Source organism: Sparus aurata, chromosome 2, assembly GCF_900880675.1.
Source record: "Sparus aurata chromosome 2, fSpaAur1.1, whole genome shotgun sequence".
NCBI lineage: Eukaryota > Metazoa > Chordata > Actinopteri > Spariformes > Sparidae > Sparus > Sparus aurata.
Window position 1 is genome coordinate 17196219 of NC_044188.1, and position 22310 is coordinate 17218528.

General features: G+C 41.1%; 2 protein-coding genes across 24 annotated transcripts in view; both read left to right on the forward strand.

The window, feature by feature from the left end:
- elna (elastin a) overlaps positions 1 to 8560 on the forward strand; it is a 53990-nt gene extending 45430 nt beyond the window's left edge. For 19 of the 23 annotated variants that reach the window (XM_030438761.1, XM_030438770.1, XM_030438627.1 and 16 more), the window contains 11 exons: positions 982 to 1029; positions 1114 to 1200; positions 1338 to 1391; positions 1662 to 1697; positions 2003 to 2071; positions 3102 to 3140; positions 3644 to 3700; positions 4336 to 4368; positions 5354 to 5389; positions 6219 to 6284; positions 7012 to 8560. In XM_030438761.1, coding sequence (XP_030294621.1) covers positions 982 to 1029; positions 1114 to 1200; positions 1338 to 1391; positions 1662 to 1697; positions 2003 to 2071; positions 3102 to 3140; positions 3644 to 3700; positions 4336 to 4368; positions 5354 to 5389; positions 6219 to 6284; positions 7012 to 7058 — 572 coding nt within the window. In that variant the 3' untranslated portion in view covers positions 7059 to 8560. The remainder of the gene's footprint in view (positions 1 to 981; positions 1030 to 1113; positions 1201 to 1337; positions 1392 to 1661; positions 1698 to 2002; positions 2072 to 3101; positions 3141 to 3643; positions 3701 to 4335; positions 4369 to 5353; positions 5390 to 6218; positions 6285 to 7011) is intronic. The other 4 variants (XM_030438683.1, XM_030438753.1, XM_030438667.1 and 1 more) reach the window with 3 other exon arrangements.
- Positions 8561 to 10358: 1798 nt separating this feature from the next.
- Positions 10359 to 22310, forward strand: part of limk1a (LIM domain kinase 1a) — a 56332-nt gene continuing 44380 nt past the window's right edge. Inside the window, exons 1-2 of the mRNA XM_030397659.1 lie at positions 10359 to 10749; positions 14296 to 14395. Of these exons, the coding sequence (XP_030253519.1) occupies positions 10692 to 10749; positions 14296 to 14395 (158 nt within the window). The 5' untranslated portion in view covers positions 10359 to 10691. The remainder of the gene's footprint in view (positions 10750 to 14295; positions 14396 to 22310) is intronic.

Sequence of the window (22310 nt, forward strand, 5' to 3'; positions counted from 1 at the left end):
AGCAGAAAAATAACCCAGTCGTATATCTGAAGATTATCTGTGAAATGATGAAAAAAGGAACTTCTTGATGTCACCCAGTGTCTGCAAACATCTAACCACTTCTTTCATATGATTTGTACCTGTATTTATATTAAAACAGTATAAGATCTTCAGATTATTGCTGCCCTTGATAGATCTTCCAAACATCACAATACATAGACACACAAATCCGCTCTGTCAAACCTCATCATCTCAAAGTCAAAGCACTACTCTCATTAATACACTTTGTACGATCCTATTATATGTTATATATCATGCTATCACACACGGCTCCATTTATCTTACCGTGCACATTCTGTTTAGACAGGTAATGATTCAACTTGAATCGATAAACGCGCAGTTAATACATAAATAAAAGCTGTATCATGACTTTCGCTGCCCAATTATTCCTCCAGCAGACTGAACAGTCATCAGTTTTGTGTACCTGCAGGTTTTGCAGTTTTAGGGTGTTTTTGCTGTTGTGCACTATTTTACCTGAGATGGACATGAGACCAAATTCAAGGTGTTACTACTGCATTTTGTTTTGTCCAACTCAATCAGTCAAATATCAAGATCAGAGAGAAATTTGATTTGTTTCGGGAGCATCCTTACAAGACAATAAAACAGACACACATTGAATTCCAGCTTTTAACACATACATTAAACAAATGGTAAAACAATCGTTCCCCCTCTTAGTTTCAGGTGAAAGTATACTGATGAACACCTACAGTAATTGTAAATTATTCTATTCCATTTCCTCCACAATTCCAAAACCAATTTACTGGTTCTTGAACTAAAAAACAAGTGTTTGTTTTTTTTAAGTTCTCACTGAAGCTAATCTAATTGTTTAGATGTCACTGGAGAGGGTGAAGTCCGCATGGATCATGGAGACACTTTCATTCCTCATTGTGATGGAGAATCTGCTGTTAAATTAACACTTTTACTCCAAATGCATTTGAGCAGGTTTTGTTCCAGGCGCCGGTGGCTATCCCTATGGTGGACCCTATGGACGTAAGTTCTCTAAACAGTATCTTCTATTTAACATTTGTAAGTTAAACTGCAGTGGCTGTTACTTTGATTCTCTCTGTGCTTTAGTTCCCTATGGTGTTGGTACCGGCACTGGAGCTGGAGCCGGAACTGGAGCTGGAGTTCTGCCCGGAGCAAAGCCTCTGAAACCTCCAGGTGTGTGTTTGTGTGCCTGTATTTCTGCTTTGAACAAAACACTCCATCCAAAATATATTCAAAGGGTGATTTCTTCTTTGCATACTCTTTTTCACGTGAAGGCTCTAACACTGCTATGTTGTGGTTTTGTGTTGCAGTGGGTGGAGCAGGAGGTGGAGTTGGAATCCCACTGGCAGCAGGAGGTTATCAAGGTCAGAACACACCTACGTTTTATGTAACACGTTAATAGTGGTTTATTTGTGAACCCTAAGAACACAAAGGCGTCAGTCATTTGAAAAAAATCTGAGGCATGAAAAGCATAAATGCTGCTTATTTTCCTTATTCAAGATGAAACAGGTCCTTTCTTTTATTGATAATTCAAATCATTGCAATTTCTTGGACGAGCCAGCCCCCGACACAAACTGTGGCGCAAGTTGACCCAACATAGAATAATACTGCTTTTTTCTGTCATCACAATTCAGGGGGATACAGGCCATATCATCAAGGTTATGGTCAGGGTATGTATGAGAGGAGAGGAGACAGTAATACACAATGTTCCCCTGACATAAAAAAAAAGAAAAACGTTATGCCCAGTGCTCAAAGTGACAGTTGGTCTGGAGATGCCATCGCATTGCACTTCCTGTACAGGAAATTGGCCAACATGCTGATAAGTGTCAGGAATGAGACGCCAGCTGGATACTCTGATGGTGGAAATCAACGGGTGTTTTGTTGGAGGCAGTATTAACAGTCCTGAGCAGCTTTACAGTCGATAATCTGACTCTTTATTACCACATCTGAGCCTGTCTTCTGTCTCTTGTGACAGGTGGGTTGACGTATCCCTCTGCAGTTGGACTCGGAGGTGGTGGTGCTGGTGCTAAACCACCTAAACCAGGTAGTGTAACAGTGTATATGAAGATCCAAGCACTCAGCTCATAGGATCTATACGCTGTATTCCACCCTGCTCCCGCATTTGATATTACTCGAAGATATTCAGTACAGTTTCTTACATGGAACTAGAATGAGGCATTTTAAAATAGCATATGCCGAATAAACAAAAAGGACCAAATTGTTAAGAACTTAAAAGTTTATAAAGTTGCTCTTAATTTAGCAGCTCACAATAATGACAGATTTTATGAGGGAGTCTTCGTTCTTCCTTCTGTTGTTGACTGTAGCAGATGTTTGACCTTCAATTTGTTGGTGTAAGGTTTGCTGCACAAAACGTTCAATACTTCGATACTCTACTAGAGATTAACTTTCATTTTCTGCTGGGTCATCTATGGAAGTAAATTTGTTAGGTGCCGTACCACCAGACTACAGAACAGCCTCTTTCTTCACGTGATTTGTAATTTTATGATTTTCTTTATCTAAACCAGATATATTGGAATCCGACCTGCTGACAGGCATTAAGAATAACTATAATAATTATACAGAAATAGCTAATCTTCTCGCCGATGTTCCCGTTTTCTTATGAAGTTCATATAGAGGCATTAGTATAAAACTGACACTGTTTTATAGCCAGTTAAAAGCTCCTTGTAGTATATTTAACAATGGCAGTTTTATAGCCTGTTTTCCAAATCCTAGCTCCGCTAGATGCAGTAATCCCTGAGGTGTTACGGTACCGTTAGGAGTTTGTAAATGGAGCAACGGAACAACTCAACATTTCCCAATGGAGGCTGATTACTGTTAGTAATTTTATGTACAACATCAAAGTGTGACTGTTTGAAGATAACAAGAGCCTCCAGAGAGTCCTGCCCTGAAAGAGCAAAACTCTACCAGAGGAAGTTTGGATGAGGTTGTTGCTTTGACCTCCACTGGCTACTGATCACAATAACTAAAGGAACAAAAATACTAATGATATGTTCACAAAATGATGAGAATACACATATTATCATGATGTCTCTATTTGCCTTACCTTTGAACAGGTTACGGCAATCTTGGAGGTGGTGGAGGATATCAGCCAGGTGAGTTTGTTCAATATTTTTTTGGTATTAGTTGCTTTTTTAGTTGATTAAGAACATGGGGTTAATATGGCACACACTTTTCAACTGTCCACAACACGCTTTACACTTTGTGCATGAAGTGTCTGATCCTGCCTCTCCTCCTCCTCCTCCTCCTCCCTTCTCCTCCTCCTCCTGCTCCTCCTCTGTGAGGGATGAGTGTAATCGCACAGCCACAGCTGACAGTGCAGCCTCCTCTCACCTCCCCACAGACTCTGTGCAGGCTAGTTGTTAAAACTCGTGGCCCTAATCCTTCTCCCAATGGCCACACAGATATTTGTCTGTGTGAAACGCTTCCACAGACGGTTTAATAACTTCCCTCATTTGCCAGTACAGTTTGCCAAATGGAGAATAATTATTGGCTTCTACAAATTTAGGTCAATAATCATATTCACTGTACTGTACAAAGTTTTCTCTAGATTTATATGATGTTTTCCTATAAATGGATTTGCTTTTTAATTCTACAGGTGGAGTTCCTGTGGCACCTGGTTACGGTGTAGGTTACCCCCAACAGTACTACCCAGGTACAGCACTAGTTCTGCACACAGCAGATGTTTGAACTTCCTGCTGAGGACTTTCTCTGCTGAGTCTGTTACAGTGTTGGTGGTAAACAGGTTTCCGTGTAGTGACCTTTAAAGAGCAGCGACAGTGTCATAAATCAGTGAAGAGTACCTGACAGATGGCAGAATAGAGCCACTTATCTTAAAAAGGTGGAGGCGAGAGAAGAAGACAGTAGTAGGATGGTGTGTGTCTGTGTGTGTGTGTGTGTGTGTGTGTGTGTGTGTGTGTGTGTGTGTGTGTGTGTGTGTGTGTGTATGTGTGTGGTGGTCAGTTAAGTCGAGCTGTAAGACTGCAGTTTTCTAAGAAGAGAAAACATGAAACACAAATGGTGACTTAATAGGAACACACAGGAGATAATTCTGATTCAGTTCATGTAGATTTTCATTTGTTTTATGATCTAAAGTACCCATTATCATGCGTATATCACTGTAGTTACTGATTCATTCAATCGTTTGTCATGATGATTTTTCTACTGCCGGGAGTCTTGAACCCAACATGAACCCAAATAAGTTAGCTTGCATCCAAACTGCCTCCCACAAACACAAGGATTTAGAGAACAGACGAATTCTCTAACTTTTCGTCCTTGTTTCCGGATCAGGAGGCGGATTAGCACACAGCTGCCAGCAGCCAGGTAACACAGCTGGACGCATTACAGGACAGGAAAACTGACCCATCACTTCCTCCTATAGAGCTGAGGGCATAATGAAAAGGGAGAGGAGGCCTGCTGCAGAATGACAGGAAAATGTACCATCCACAATCTATTGAGATTGTTGATGTTCAATTAAGGAAACCTCGTGTCTTTCATTTAAGGCTCATCAGCCCCTTCTCTCCCTTCATGCCGAACACTTTTCACTTAAACTCAATGCAACTCCAGTTTCTCCACAGTTACACTATGTGGGTTTCTGTGTGAACTCCCACGCAAAAATCTGTATTTCATACCATTTAACTAGTTGGTATACAGTGGAGGGATCGTAACCTCAATACTCACATCTCTCACGTTAAACTTGAAAAGTCCTGAATCATTGTGATGATTATGACATGGCATACATTCATTAACAAAATACTTTTTGTTGACTTGATTCCTTTTAGCAAAGTGCAACTGAGGGCTTTTCAATTTTAACAGGAAATAATTATAATTCTAATTTCTCACACTCAGCTTGTTGACACACATGGGAGGCTGACTTTGCATTAGAAAATTAAATTATGTATGTTGATGTTCCAGACAATCATTCTCCCATTAGCAGAATACACCTGAAAAAAATGGGCTGTGCAGGCGGTCATAAGTCACTTTAATCAAATTTCAACATCTTAAATGAGCTACAAACAATATCCTTCCACTTGGCTTTAACTAAGATTACCTTTTTGCACCTTGAAAATGCAAAAATACAAACTGGATAACACGACTGTGTGTTTAGGTCTGGTGACTTGAATCCATTGAGTGTATCTTTAGCAGCAGATCTAAGTGCCTCCCATGTGATCTACTGTAATGTCAACAGTTTGGCCTCACCACATCCTGGCCAGGATACACCTATCAACCAGATCCAAAGTGGATTCATCTTTAGCATTAATGCTAATGGAACCATCTCATCTCTCATTTGTCTCTAATGTTTGTCTAGGTGGATATGTTCCAGCCCCACTGACTCCTCAGCAAGGTAACAAACACCTCCTAACATCTCTGAAAACACACGATCTTTTCATGATTGTAATTTAACACATCTTCCAATTTCTCTCTCTGCTCGTTGGCAGAGGGTGACGACATGTCAGATTATTTGGATGAGATTGGAAAACAGTGTGTGTTGGTACTGTGTGTGTCTGTCAGTGCAGATGGTACAGACAGCCAGTAGGAACGCACGATAATCTGTTTTTCCTGACCATCTGAGATTACTGCAGGCTGGATTATTTCAAGGAAGGCACGTCTGCTTTCTTAGATAACTACTAGTTTAAACTCTCACTGAGTTACTGATGGACTGTAATGGTGCATTTAAATGTAAAGAGAGATGGTCTTCTCTTACACAGATAGGAACTAACAAAATCGCTCTGCCAAATGAATGAAGGATACTAATTTTAATTTTTCATGAAAGTTATTTCAGATGTTATGGGGATATGAAATCTGGTGTTGCTCCCGTAACAACCAGTTGGCCCTGACTTCAAGACTTGTGTGTGAGCCAGTGAACTAGAACTGCATTAAAGCATGCAAACATATTCTAGTAGACACCCAAAATAAAAGTATGGACCTGAAAACATAGCTGTCTCTCTTTCATACATCAATGACCTTTCAAACACAGTTGGATAACCACTCAAATCATGTGAGTAGCTCTGTACTGGCTGCTGGTATATAGCTGGATGGATGATGTGGTCAAACACCACATGTCAGCTAGTTGTTAACTTCACTAAGTCATACCAGCAGAACACCAGAGGAGCTTTTTTTAGGGAAAGTAAACAGATCTGATGGGCTGTTCTTTTTCTTTTTTTTCTTCGCAGCCAAAGCAGCCAAGTACGGTCCATTGCAGGGTTTCCTCGGTGGTGCAGGAGGAGGGCTCTACAGAGGTAAAACACCAATATATGTATAATCAGGTTTTTTAAACGCACTACTAAAAATGTAAATGTTTTTTTTCTTGTGTGTGATTTTTGTCATCACAAATGTGCTGGGAAACGAGGAACAGCAGATCATATACCTCATCAGACTACATCCAGAAGACGTTAAAAAGTCTTCTGGACGTATTCTGAATAAGACACGTTTTTTCCAGATCTGATAACTGTAGTTTCAATGAAGTGAGACATCTCACTTCTTTTTCATCTCTGTTGAGAGTTGCACCTGCACAATGCTGTACGGCAGCTTGGTAGCAAGGCTCAGTTTAGTGACACAGCAGCCACTAACTGTCTCTCACTTCACAGTTTTTCTTTCAAACTCAGTGCCGACTAAAACATGTTCAAGCTGTAACAGAAATGGATTTAAAAGCATTAACAAGCCAGTAGCCTAAACTTCAACCTACATCAAATCATTGTGCCAGAAAAGAGGCAAACATTAGCGTGTACACCCAGGTGTCTCCAATAGCCGCTGGAGTCATTTGAAGCTTTTTTTAAATACTGATTGAACACATTCAAGACAAAGACATTTAAGACAAAAGCCAGATGTTTTTTTTTTTTTTGCCCTGTGTTAAAGCAGTGTAACACTCACAAGCCTGATACACAAATAACAAATACATAGGCTGTATGTGTATGAACCCTCTCTAGTGAAAAGACTAAACTGTGACTCTGCTGGTCTCTGCTGCAGGTGGCGTTGCAGGATGCCAGGGCAAATACTGTGGGAGGAGGAAGTAGAGGATCTCTTGAGATCCACAGTGACCTCAAGAAACCATGGTGCTACTGCATGATCTAGAATGTACATTTTATATGCAAAAAAAAACCCATTAGATATCGTGTAAAGATTTTTTTTTTTTTTTTATTAGTTTACTTACTTGACTTCAACGTCTGTTTTTATACAAACCCACCGACCCAGAATTTTGTACACGTTCTGATGTGACGTATGTTATTGACCGTGCCTTTAATCATTAACGTGGTAATCATCTTTAACTCTCTGTACTACACCAGAATACTTACAATACAAAGAGTGCATTTGTGTCACCATGTGTTGTTCCTGTGCATGAATGTGCGTGTATGTGTGTTTTGTTGTACTGTTGTGTGAAAGACTGTCTGAACCAAATCGGCCGCCAATGTGACCTATGAATGATTTCCCTTTCGGTTTAAAGCAAGGTGAAGCGTCCTCAGTGTCGGAGCCCACGCAGCAGTGCAGAGCTCGTCACCTCTCTGCCACGACACAAAGGTGTTGGGTTTGGTCATGGCTCGTCCAAAGACTGATGAAATCTGGCCAATCTCAGCATCGTCTCTGGCTCCCGACCTCTCCGCTGCTATTTTTAGACCTGCTGGGTATAAAGCAGCGGGAACTGGGGCTCTGGCCAACCCATCTGCTCTCAGTAACTTTGCTGATTCTAGTTGCTATGCAGTTCAGTTTTCTCAGCGTTTTTTGTGTTGCCAAAACTTGTGATGTATGAAGAGCACTCTCCACTCTGAGGAAGACAGTCAAAAAGAGATTCATTCATCACAGGATGTTTAAAAAAAACACGAGAAAGCAGTGTTGACTTTAGCTCCGAGTCGATTGAAATTGAGATACTACTTTGGCATGTACATTATGTATGTATGAGTGTTTGATTATGTGCCCTAACGTCTGAGATTGAGCGCCTTATTCTGCTCCGAATGTTTAGTCTCAACGCAGCAGTTATTTACATTCATGTACTTTGTGATTATTCAAGATTTTTTTTTGCACCATGCTTTGACTCATAGCTTTATCGTTATCAGGAATGTGTGAACCGATAACAAGAACAATCCTTTTGCTTTGGCATTTATTCACTGTGTAGAACTGTAATACAGAATAAGACTTTAAGTGAGGCATAAGCTCCCATCGTTCTTCATCTACTTGAGCTGCTTTTAAAACATGGCTTACTGACCAAAGGTTAATGAGCGCTGTCGCAGAGTGTCCCCATCTCTTTCTGTAACTGTGTACTGTATTTTGTACTAATTTGATGTTAGCTGGCTTTGGTTCCTTCACTCGGTGCTGTGTAAGAACTGTCTTTGAGCCTCGCTGGGTCAGACCATGTCTTATGTGCCGTGGGATACTCTTCATCTTTATTTAAAACTGTTTTTATAAGGAGGAACAGTGTGGTTTTGCACTTTTTATATTTCCACGACACACATGTGACTTGTTCCCGGATATCCCAGCATTTTATTTGCTTCCTTAAGTAACAAAATAAAATGCGTTAAAAGATCTTGTGTCTGCCTTTGTTTTGATTTATCTAAGTGAAGTGCATACCAAAGCAGCAGCAGCAGCAGCAGCAGCAGCAGCTTGACCTGTGAGCTGATCAAAACCACCTGGTCCAGGGTGTCCTGGTAGACCAGTTTGTTATAAACCACATTCCAGACAGGAATAATATCTGGAGCTCAGTACTGTCTCTTTGGACCACTTCAGATCTTTACTTTCTCCTCCACGGGGTAAAACAAATCAGGAGCCATCGGATTTAGGGTACTTTAAAATCTGATATGTGTGATTTGGTCGAGCTCTTGACTGTAATGAAAACAAACCCAGATTAAGGACAGATATTATGCCACAGCAATGACTTTAAACTCTGTGCTTGTTGTGCCAGCCAGAAATAATGAACTCATGTTGCTGTTCTCTGAAGGTCTCCTGGGAGAACCACTGACCCATGTTCTGCAGTCCTGTAGAAATAGCTTACGCTGTTGTTCCATCACTTATATAATGTTCTCTCACGTCAGAAATACCACAGAGTCACTATGGAACTGTGACAACAGCCCAGGTATTTTATCTTATACCACAGGGGATGTTCATCCTGTTGAGTTTCAGCAGTTTTGCGTCTCTTTTATAACAGGGGTTTGTTGGAAAAATGCTATTTTGGGCCACAAGGGAATTTTTTTCACTAAAATACTGCAAGTAGCCAGAGTGGAAGCAAAGCTGATCAGAACCCTCCGGGAGCTGTTTTCAAAACCTGGTAGCTGTCTTACCCACAATGCAGCTGAGCCACTGGATGACATCAGTGGAGGCACTTTATCAGATGAGGCACAGCTTCCTCTGGAGCCACAAAAGGATTTCTGCTGGTGAAAATTAGTGGACTTGCCTTGTAATCCTTCCTTTTTAACATTTCAACTGGTTTTACCTTTTACTCTTTAAATATCTCTTCCTCTTCAACGAGCATTTTAACTTATTTTCTCTCACCCCCAGTGCCATTTCAGCGGCTTTCATCCCATATTCTGCTTTATTTGACCCTTTAAAGATGCAATATATAACACCTTTAGTTGAAAAAGTGACTATGAGGAACTTTGAAGTATTTATGAAACAGTCGCGTGATTCCCCTGATGATTATAAATGACCTGTAACAGCCAACAAGACCATCAGTGATAAGACGGCTATTTTCATACAGATATAATAAATGCTTGTGCTCAGGTTCAACCACATATAAAGTCACATAAATACATGACCTCATCGCGATCTATCCTGGGTCTCTCTGTCACTGGCTTCCAAAACAAAGCAAAGTTCTTCACAGCAGCAGTCGCTGATTCTGGTTGGGAACCGTCTTTATAACTAAAACGATCAAGAGAATGTGCAGAAATGACAGTTTTGGCTTTACGTCGTTTTTGTATGACGTCGAGTCGATCTCTACTGAAGTCAGCATGCTAACCAAACACCAGCATTCCCCCACAGTAGTCAAAGCTCACTGACTGGACCTCTAGCTCCATTGCTAACCGAGCTAACGGCTAATGGCAGCAAAATTTAGCTGCAATTCATTCTGGTATTAGGCTGCCCCCTCCCCTCCCTTTTAGATTCGAGCATGCATTGAACAGAACAGGCGGCCAATTCTTACATATTGCGCCTTTAAGCGACAAACAAAGTTGCCTTTCTTACTGAAATTGGCAAATATCTGACAATAAAAGCATTAACTTGTGATAGATTAGTAGTTATCCTGTTGTCACTAACCCCTCCATGACTGCACTGCCTCCCTCCTGACCCCTCCTCCCGCCCCTCAACACACGCATTCATTAACCGGGGAGTGTTGCTGGTTGGCGGGCTCGTGTCTTCCTCTCCCCGGCTCTGCAGCTTCATTGGTCAGCAGCTCTCTTGAATGAAGCGCTGCAGAAACGTGCTGGAGGAAGAAGCTGTGTGTGTGTGTGCGTGTGTGTGTGTGTGTGTGAGTGAGAGAGAGAGAGAGATACAGAGAGAGAGAGAGAGAGAGAGAGTTTCTATGAGGAGGGGAGGGGGGGCGCCGCAGGGAGAGAACCGACGCACAGCAACACGACCGCCGGGCGGGCTGCGGTGGTGGTCGGACACCGGTTATCTGTCGACCAGAGGCGGCTGGCTCTCTCCCGGAGCTCGGTGTCGGAGAGTGAATGAGGTTGATGCTGCTCTGCTGCACCTGGAAGGACGAACGCATGGGAGAGGAGGAAGGTGAGGAGCCGCGGGGTGGAGGGAGGGAGGGAGCCGCTGGGGGTGCATGCATACGGCGGCGGCGGGGCGGGAGATGCGGGGACAGCGGTGCGGTGCGGGGCTCCACCGAAACTGGCAGCAAACATGAAGCCTCTTTTACTGTTTTTCTACTTTGGGCGTCGTTTTCCTGTCAGTCACACTCACTCCGCATTTAGCCGCGGTGTTTCTGCAGGGAGCGTCAGGCGAGGGGTGCTGCAGCTGAAGCCATGTTGATGCACCCGTCATGTTTGGATGCAGTGCTCACCCTCAGGCCGGGGACAGGGATACTTTGTAAGTTGTCCTTTAAAAAACAGACACATGTTCTGCTTATAAACTGGCTGTTACGTTGTTGGAATCAAATAACGAGTCTATGAAGAATAACAGCATTGTATAAGCTGCACCTGGAAGTCATATCAGAATCTAAAGGTCATGTGAAGTTGAATTTAAATTAAAAACATATTAGGAGCATTTTACTGACGTGGAGCTGCACATTTTACACTTCAAAGGTTAAAATGTGACCGGTATAGATTTAATATTGGCACCAGGAGGTGATTACAGCTTTATGTATATGTAAGAAGAGCAGAAAATACTCAGAAATATAGATTTCTTTCCCTAACTGAAGTTGTTTTAAGAGGAAAAAAGGGTCCTCAGAACACACTGTTCAAGGCTAGAAAGGTGGCAGGGTCCGCCAAATATAAACACAGTAATACAGTATGAGAGCGTGTTCTCCTTTAAGATCAATTTGTTAATTCAGTCATGAAAACAACAAGTGTTTGTTGATTTAGTTTGTTTAGCCATAAAAACAGTCACTGAAGATTTTTCTTTTGGTGTAAATTTCCTCCCTAGAACTACATAATGCACCTTTATTTTTCACTGATTTGATTTTCGTATAATAAACTGTCCTCAAAGGTCAACACAGTTCACTTTGTTTACCTTTTAAGTAGTTCCCTTTGTGCTCCCCAGTGCTCTGGGGACCTTATTCTCCTCTGAGGACCGTTTGTTTATTATTTTATGGAAATATATTGAATAAATATGTCTGAGTTTGTGTTAGTACTTTCATATTACCATCCTGAGTTTGAATTTCCCTTTATAAAACTACGCAGTGCACCTTTAAGAGGAGAGGTCTCTCCAGAACAGTTGTTTCAAACTGGAATTCATATTGGAGATTAAATTTGGGGCATTGTCAGAGTTTCTTTATCCATAAATTACTTTATCATTGTAGTTTTTAGAATTGTTTTACTTTATCAGGTCTTTAAAGGAGCACTACGTAGTTTTAGGCAAGACAGTTTAATCAGAAGAGAATGATCTTCACTGACTGAATTTTTTATGCCCAAGCAAACAAAATAAACAAAGTCTCCTAGTTTTCATGACTGAATAAATAAACTGACCTTAAAGGACAACACAGTTTCATACTGTTTTACTTTGTTTATATGTGGCAGACCCTGCCACCTCTCTAGCGTCAAACATTTTTCCTGGGGCCTTATTTTCCTCTAAGAACAGCTTGTTTATTCAGTTATGGAAAGAGAGATTATTACCTCAATAACATTGTTAATATTCTGAGTTTTATTTTCTTCTCCAAAAGTCTTTGAAATAATGAAAAATCGGCTAAGAAATACTACATGTACGTATCAAACTTTGGTTCTTTCACTGTCAATTCTTGTTCAGCATTATTATTCGATGTCACTGTATGTACATTTAGAGCTACCACCCTCTCTGTGTGCTGTAGCTGTCAGTCAGGTTCACTGAACCTCACAATAGACCTATTATGTGATGACTCACTTTGCATTACAGCGAGTTTAGCTCATCTGAAAGAGGAACTGCCGCAAGTTTTCTCTGAGCGATAAGCGAGGAGGGGGGCGAGGCGCTCTGTCCCATACCTGCACAGGTTATACAGTGTGTGTTTGTGTGTCTTTACTGAGCTCCTCTCTGAGACCAGACAGTTCAAGAGGGCACCATTATCAGGGAGCGAAATGCTCCATAATAAAGAGCTGAGGTGAAGAATATTAATTAATAAAGAGGTAAGGCATCAGCACAAAGCAGACCTGTCTACGAGCCAGAGTGATCAATAAAACTACTACAGCAGGGCCGCTCACTGGGCCGGTAAAGAGCTGACAGCACAGAACCTCAGCCAGCAAAGCTTTTTAAAAGATGGATGGATGAATAATCAAGATTGCGAAGATGCCTTGACTTTCGATGCATCCAGATATCCAGATGTTGTGTGTGATGTATGAGTCGATTGTTGTTGGGGTGTGTTGTACTTTTAGATTTAAATTTTTAATGGCGAAATGATTTATGCTTTTATGTTGAAAAGATGAAAATGTCCATTTTCGGGTTTTGAATGACCTTCCAGGTGTTAGGATCTCAGACAGTATTTGAAATGTAGACATTCTAAGGACTGAGGAGTGAAAGAACGCAGACGCGATGCTAATAAAAGTCTAGCAGTGCAGGAATAACAGGAGGAAGTTACAGTGTTCGTCCTGGGCCCCTTCCTCCCACAGATTTTAGTCCTTCTCACAGCAGACACACTCATTTGCAAACAGAAAAAGGATCATTAACCGGCGGCCATGTTTATATCTGTCAGTACTTTGCCTCTCAGTGTATCGCTGCCTCACCACCTCCTGCAGTTTCTCAGTTTCTCAAGCAAATGAGTTCCAGTAAAATCTGCTGAAACATCTGCTATCTGCGGCTGTCAGCTCGTCCTTTTCCAATGGACAGATTTATATCAGCACAAGACACACACTGCTGCTCTCACTTTAATGCATAACAGAATTACTTGTTCTTAGTCTGCGAAATTGCTTTTTCCTGAAACTCTAATCATAATGAACATTTTCCTCATTAGAGAGGGATGATCAGCTCGTGGAAGCAGCTCTTATCAAACTGTGTTTAAATCAAAGGAGAAACGCATCCGTTGAAGACACGTTTCTGTGTTTTCCACAGAGTTTATTTATTTTTTTGCATCATTTATTATATATTTTGTGTTGCAAGTTTAGTTGCAAATGTACCAAAATCTCTTTAAATGCCTAAAAACGGTTAAAAAATACTACACGTCACCAAACATTATGTGTTTTAGTGATATAGCAAACTAAAAATAACTATTCAATCTTATTTTACTAAAGATTCTTAACAATTAACTAGGAACAATTCAATGTAGAAACAATTAGCCAAAACTCTGCTAAATACAGGAAGTTAAGTTTATTTATGTTTAAATATTATTCTAAAATTGGAGGCAAAATTTCATGTTTTTTATTACTTCACTAAATAATACGATACCAAACACTGCAGACTTTTCATTAGAAAGTCAGTCGTCGCACCCCGCTGAGTTAAACTCTCATTAAAACTTCCTGTCTGCCAACATCAGTGCGTGTTTGATATCTAGAACTTCAGTGAGGATTATTTTTGACCGGCGGTGATGATTTGCATGGAAGGCGACGTATGGACAGATATAACATGCAAACACATCAGCAGTTACTACATCAAAGAGCTGTTATTGATATCAGAGCATCCTTTGACCTTGTGTTGTTGTTCCAGCTGGAGGAAGTTTGCCCGTCTGTGCGGGATGCAAACAGAGGATCTACGATGAGCAGTACCTCCAGGCCCTCAACACTGACTGGCACACCGTCTGCTTCAGGTACGATCGACGAAACATCACCGCGAACAACATGCTAACCCAGAAAGGTCATGAGCTCACATCAACTTGAATTACTACTTGTCTTCTGTTTGAGTTGATCACATTATATTGATACTGTTAACAGATTTCTAGTCGGATCCAACAAAAGGTTGCAGTTCAGATGATTTCCGGCCTACGTGCTGCTTGAACATGTGAACATCAAACCTCTGACATCACTCTGCGTTATTACCAAACTCTGTGACTCACCTTCTTCACCTGTAAACATCACTACAAACGGTTAGCCTTCAGGCACCAGAGACGCTGAACCGGAAGAAGCAGATAAACTGAACTGGTCTCGGCTGGCTCTTATCAAACTCTCCTCCTCTTTAGTATCGTACTGATTTCCTTCTTGACAACGACAGGAACAGAAGCTCATTAAGTTCACGTCATTCTTTACCACACGGGTCGAAACACACATAGAATTTTAAAGGCATTATCGATCATTTGCTTTGATTTTTCTCTCCTAATAAATCATTAAGAAATGTAGTTTCTGTTCTGTGGAGCTCCAGCTGCCTCCATGGTGATCATTTCCACAGCAGCAGCCGGTGGGTTTGGTTTTACTTTCCAAGGGGTTTTGTTTAGGAGAAGAATAGGCAGGTTTGTGTTTCAGTCTCCGGCAGTTTTCTCTTCACATGTGGTGCCACGTTTGAAAGTCTGCAGATCTGACACCTCGAAACTGAAGCATTAGACTGCAGCACGTTGTGTGTGTGGGCAGTGAGATCTCATGTGTGTCCGCGTGAAAGAAATCTATTCACATTTTAAATCTTTAACCCATATCTTGCGGGTTAACACTGAGCACAGATCTTCTCTTGGGCTGCAACTGAAGATCCATATTAAAGACAATGCAAAACCATGGATTACATTTATTATTGATTTGTTATATTACACAGCCACTGCCATTCAAGAAGTAATATTTGGTCCAGCGAGCAGCTGTACCGAAGCTTTCAGTCGTATCACACCATCTTCCAAAAGAGATTAAGTTTGCACGGTCATTACAGAGTTGCAGATGATCAAATTTCCATTTTCTAACAGGTGAAGGATCTTTCATCCATGTTGGCTTTGGATTAAGAGTAATTGAGAGTGGAGCAGGTTATAGTCCATTTAAATCAGTCATAATGATGACATTTTTTGCACAAATGTAGGCATTTAAACAGATGGGTTAAAATTTTGTTTAGATTTAAAGTTCAGGTGTCACTGAACCTTCAGATCGGATGACACGCTGCATCTGAGCACAAGAATAAAAAATGGGGCTCACAGATGGTTGAGACTCACTAATTGCCATCGATTACTAAACTGGAATTTGAGACTTGTGCCAACAGCTTCAGTCGAGGCTGGCTTCAGGTCCCTTTTATGAGATGTTAGATTCTTAGATAGTATTTGGAAGTACAAAGAATAAAATCAACAGTTTTTATGGTGGAATTCCCCTTTATTAAATGAAAACAAATATTTATTTTTGTTTTTTGTTACATAGCCCCCCTTAACACATACATGATAATAGATAACGCTGTTTTGTTTGTTTGTTTTTTGATTAATTTTCTCCCACATAAAACACCCCGACGTAGTGTCACGCTCAGAATTGTTTTTAATCGCTGTCATGACACTGCAGCATAAATATTAGTCAGCTCTATGACAGGTAATTCCCATTAGTGCTGATAAACTCGTTAACTTGACGAGAAGTTATTTACTTTGAAAGTGGGGCAGGCTTCACACGGCAGTTCTATTAATAGGACACAGATGTTGTTGTTGTTGTTGTTGCAGCAGCAGCAGTTTTTGTTTCTGATGATCTTATGTAATATCTCTTTTCTCTCCGTCTCTCACGTCTTTCAACGAGCTGACCTTGTTTCTGATGAGCCGGAGATAAAAACAACCTCTCGTCGAGGAGTTGTAACTGACGGAGTTTGTCGTTGTTTACCTTTACCCTCTGAAAGGAAAAAAGCTGTAATTTAAAGGTGCAGTCTGTTATATTTTACTGTCTCTTTGTACAAATGGACTGTTATACATTAACAGGACGGCTCTTTTATCATCTGCACATTCTTCCTCCTTATCAGAACGAGGTGCCTGCATTACCCACAACACAACTTTACCACTGTCAGTTAAGTCAGAGATTTATGTGATGCTTTAGTCAATGCCAAAATAAAAAGTTTTGGACCTTCATGTGTTCAATGTGCACACAACAAAGAAACTTGACTGACCCTGACAAAATGATGTCTCTCTCTTCCTGGGCCATTTTTCTCCCAATTTATGACAGATTTTCACACATTTTACCCTTCTTTATTTCTCACAACCTATTTCTGGCACTGTACAGTGTGTAGTCTACTGTATTGCGAAATGAAGAGGAGATAGAATATTTGAACAAATTCCAGATGACCTTGGGGAGAAGTATTCCTGATTCTTTTGTAAAGCTTTAAAGGAAAGGGGCTGTAAAATCTGCCATGTTAATCCCCATCAAGAGGCTGACAAACAGGGCAGTGACGTGTGGAGACTCTCTTAGGGGCAGTACAATTATAAATTAATGAATGAAAAGAGATGAATATTACTTAATGCCGCAGGAGTATAACTGCCGCGTTGCACAGATTTATACAAGTTAATGCACAAGGTAGAGTAATTATTTGAAATAAAAATGCTGTTGCATTTTACTTATGCAGGAAACACAGTCCTTGAATCAGCTCTGGTATCGAAATCATCCCTATTCTTGAGGTCTCAAGGTTGGCAAGTACGGACGTAACACATTTATTTTACAGCGCTTTAATAGCTGAAAACTATCTTAATATTCCAGTCTGTAGCCTTATAAAAATACTGTCTTCTACAAATATATCCTACTGTATTCTCTTTCCATGGTCGCTGCCAATGCAGTGTGGCGTCGGACAGCTGTTCCCTCATGAAGTCAGAAAGACAGATTTGCAACGAGTTTACAAGTAGGAATTTCAACTTTGAGTGGCGTTCCATTGGTCTTTTTCTGGTATGAAGTTGGAAATGTCAGAGTTCCAAGTTCTTCTGTGTTTCATGCTTGCAGCTTCTAATGTTGCCTTTGGATGTTAGCCTACAGCAGAGATGAGGAGCAGACTGCAGAGGTCTGGTACTCTCACTTCGGTTTTATTCCACGGCCACAGATTATATTGAATCTAAAATTCTTCAGTCTTCAGACCCAGCTGATCAGATTTCATGCAGCTTCCCTCCGGAGCCACAATAGGCTTCGTAAAAACGTTCCAAACACGTGCAGTGTTACCCTTGAACACCTGTGAACAGACTTTGATGCACGTCACTCGTCCTTTCTCTGTGTTAATGTGAGCTGGTGGACAGATCGGCTGTGTGGAAAACTCACCGCTCACCGTGTCATTAATGATTTCCCCCGGACAGTCGGATGTCTGAATGGGAAATCTGAGGAGGAGGATATCTGGGCTCAGTGCAGCGTCCACAGTGGTTTTGTGGTGTGTGTGTGTGTGTGCGCGCGCGCGCGCGTTCGTGCGTGCGTGCGTGTGTGTGATGAGAGAGTACAGATAGGGAGTTACATCTGGCTGCCTCAGAGTCGGTCTCAGCGGGTTGTCTTATTTTGAAGCGTTTGCATTTTTTCATTCCTCTCTTCTGAGTGTGTGAACTCTGCACACCTTAGTTTGTTGGCATATTTATGCACCATAAAGCACCACTTTGCATCTCTTTGTAACCGCACCGTCACATCAGTCTTGTCTTGCTGATTCAGACGTGAGCAAGCTCCCTCTCACTCCTTCAGAGGTGTCGGATATCAGCCCTTCTGCCCACCACACAGTGACACAACACGCTGCAGAGCTGTTGAATTAACAGGAGTAAAGCCATGTGAGTAATTAAAGCTGGAAAAAGTGGTGCACCCTCCTAGAAATCATCCTCGACGTAGTTCACCATGTCAAGAAATGAGAAGGAATAATTTTTTGACCCAGATCCAAATCCTGAGGGAGCGCTGGATTGTCAGAGAAAAGGAGGATTTAAGATGGCTTCTCTACTCGAGACAAGACTTTTGTGGAAAAATGACTTGTGGAAATGGAGCAGAGCCGACGCAGCGTTACTCCAGTGAAAAAGGAAGCGCGGTTGATAAGAGAAGAGAGGAGAAGAGGGGAATGTTAAATTCAAGTGCCCGGAGTGTTATTTGGGGACTGTAGGGAGTCCCAGGGGTGCAGAGAAAAACATCTCAGAAAATAGCAGCAGCTCTCTGTATATACTGCAGCCTTCATGGGAAATGAAGCCTTGTTCTTTGGAGCACTATATGAAGCCAACAGTCTCAAACTTGGGTTTTAAAATGGACAGTGATTTTAAACTGGACCGGCAAATTGGTGCAATAGTAAAGTCCAGCTTCTTTCACCTGAGGCAGCTGGCAAAGGTGAAGCCTATTCTTGCACAAAAGCACTTTGAAACAGTAATCCATGCCTTCATTACATCTCGGTTGGATTACTGTAATGCACTTTATTTTGGAGTCAGCCAGTCCTCCCTCACACGTCTCCAGTTAGTCCAGAACGCTGCTGCTCGCCTCCTAACTGGAGCACGTAAGAGGGAGCACATTACTCCCATTCTGGCCTCCCTCCACTGGCTGCCTGTGCATTTTAGAGTCCATTTTAAGATTATTTTATTTGTTTTTAAATCTTTAAATGGTCTCGCCCCGCCTTACCTCTCTGAGCTGCTCCATCACTACGCTCCTGCCCGGTGCCTTAGGTCAGCTGACCAGCTGCTCCTGGAGGTACCGAGGTCTAAGCAGAAGCTCAGAGGGGAAAGAGCCTTTTCTATCGCCGGTCCCAAACTTTGGAACGCCCTCCCGCTCCATGTCAGACAAGCCCCCTCACTGTCCATTTTTAAAACGTATCTTAAAACCCATTTTTATTCCTTGGCCTTCAACCCAGCTTGAGACTCTGCTGTTGTTTAGTGTTTTAATGTCTTATTGTTTTTATTGTTTTAACATTTTTATTATTTTATTGTTTTTTATTTATTTTATTCTATTTGTTGTTTCCTATGTTTTATGTACAGCACTTTGTCCCAGCTGCGGCTGCTTAAAGCGCTTTATAAATAAAGTTGAGTTGAGTTGAGAGAGTTGAGTTCTCCCAGAGACTGAGAACTAAATGACAGGCTTGGTCTATGTTGATCTGATGCATCACCTAACGATTAGACTGTGTAGTTTAACAGTTTTAATGTGTCGTTTTAGGCAGCTGTGTGAGAAAATTTAGTTTTTGTTTGATCTCTGATGGGTGACAGGCAGTATTTTCTCGGTTTTAGAGACATTTTCTCTAAATACATCTCAGTTGTAGTACTCTATTGCCAGTTTCCCAGAAAATATAACCTGAATACAGATTTGATAACATTATGTCTACATTGATGTGCGCTTTCCTGGGAAAGAATTCTCTAGGACAATAAAACAGACTGCAGCAGTAGTTTGTTATTAATAAACAGAAGAAGAACCGAGCAGCAAACATGACGAGAAAATATATCCCATATATATGGTTTTGAATAAACATGACACAGATTGGAGCGCTGCCACAGATGCTGGCAAGATAATGTAAATATCAAGGAAAAGCCCCAGACTCTTTGGAAGGAAAAGGATCTTTTATCAGAATGATGTGTGGTCCCTATTCCTGTGGAATAACATTTCACCACGTACTCAACACATTATTCGGTCAGACAGTTCAGGCGTTACTGTAAACAGACCCAACACAGGAATGATTTCCCAGACTATCAGTTGTAAACAAACATCACAGTTCCAGACTGACTCATACTTTTCCTTTGCAGGGAGGTAATTTACCGACACTTATGTTTTGGTTCTCGATTTAGATCAGGGGTCTTCAACATTTCTCAGAGACAGAGATACAGAGCAATGACCCCCTACAACATATAGTGTTTAAAAGTGTATGACATAATAAACTGGAATAACAGTAATGTGCAGCTAGCTTACCAATGTGTTTTAATATTAGGTATATAGTCACACGTTCTCATCCCGGATCATCAGATACCGCACTGCTTCCTGCACATTGACTCAGGAGTGGATGATCCCCACAGTAAGAACGTTACCACCACAGCTAGACAGCATGGGAAATTGAATATTATGATGAACCACAGTAAACAATATTGTAGATGGGTGCTGCACAGTGAACATTTGCAATACCTTTGATATCTTTCAGAAGAGATAAGTACTTGTAATTTTATCTAATGATTCAGTTTCCCAGGAGGTCATGACAGAGTGATATAACACCAGGAACATAAAACTCAAGCAACTTCATGGAATTAATTGTATTATTTACAGCTGTGATTTTCCTACTATGACGTGTCAAGCTGTCTTCTGTGGAAAAGGTTTATTTATATTAACAGCTGTCATTTTTTTTTCTTATTTTTATCTTCCTGACTGTTCTGCAGTGTGACTACAACCTTCGCTTCTCCTTCGCTTCACACATTGTTTCGTTATTTTAATTATTTATCCACTCGTTCCTGAGAAGCCCGTGAGGACTCAGGTTAGACGTTCTCTTGGTGCTTCACAGTAAGTGTTAGTGCCTTCACTGTAAATCTGAGGGGATTAAGTTAAAGTAGCTCTTGACGTTTGAGAAAAGACAGCAGATGTAGTAAGAAGGTGTGAAGCATCATAATGACAGCACTCTGGAGTCGGATCAACCTCATGTTGCTTCTTGGGAATGAGGAATAAGAGGATTCATAGTTTTGCACTCATCAGCCTCCCACTTGTAATTCATTCATTTTATTTTATACCTAAGTCATTATCTAAATTTTCCGTAGTCTTAATTACATTATTACAAATTAATTTGCTCATTTTCATTTCCACTTTTCTGTAGCGACATTAACAATAAAACAGTGTCAGAAAATAATCCTCTTTTTTGTTTTTTACTCTGAAAACTCGTGACATGCTGCAGTGTCTCTGCAGTTCAGTGCAACACCGTCCTGCTCCGGATAAAACTATTTCTGCGCGACACTCATCCCAAAGGACGACAGAGGCTTGTGCTTTGTTAGCACTTTAGCTAACAACTTCCACTGTGCATCTACTGATAACGTGGGTGATAAAGAATCTGCAGTTTTCCAATGTCGCTGATGGATTCACACGCATGTGCTCTGATATTCTGCAGTCACACTAACGAATACACAGCTGTGATCAAATATTTAGTCTGAGATAGGTTGCTCTCTCTCAAGGACGAGCCGACACAAAGCCTGCAGCTGCCCTCCTGTGCTGCAGGACACATTTTTTATCTCTGACTGTCCCTCTACGCCCTGACTCATGTCTGTGGGAGCAACATTATCGCCACCATCGAGAAAAAATGCTTCTGATAAAACATAGAGACATAACAAAAGATTAAATACCAGCAGATGTGGAAGTGAAGTCTCATCTTCTTTCCAGCTCTGTGGTACAGTTGCTCAGAAACAGACAGCATAAAGGGCTGCAGTGACTCAGCTGTTTCTACCTGCAGATGAAGTCTGCCTGGCAACAGAGGCTGCAGGACTCAAAGGATTGATGATTCACGGCGTGTCGGATTGTTTACTGAGTCAGTAGATAAATCTTAACGTGTGACATTGACGCTGAACTCCCACAGTGTTGATGGTTCAGTGACGTTAATGAGGTGAGACTATGAAGTTATTATAGCTGCTAATGAGCACAGAGGTGTTATAAATAATCACAACAGAGGAGCGTTAATACACAAAGCTTTGTTTGTTGATCTGATCTTCGAGTTTGAGTGCTGTTCAGTAGAGCTGCAACGATTAGACGATGGATTGACAAGTATGATAATTGATTATTACTGTCATTTTTCAGCAGTAATGCCAAATATTTGCCTGTTCCAGCTTCTCAAATGTGAAGATTTGATGCTTTTCTTTGTCAGAAGCATTTTTTTTTTTTTCACTTTTTTTTTCGATATTTTAAAATAAAGCA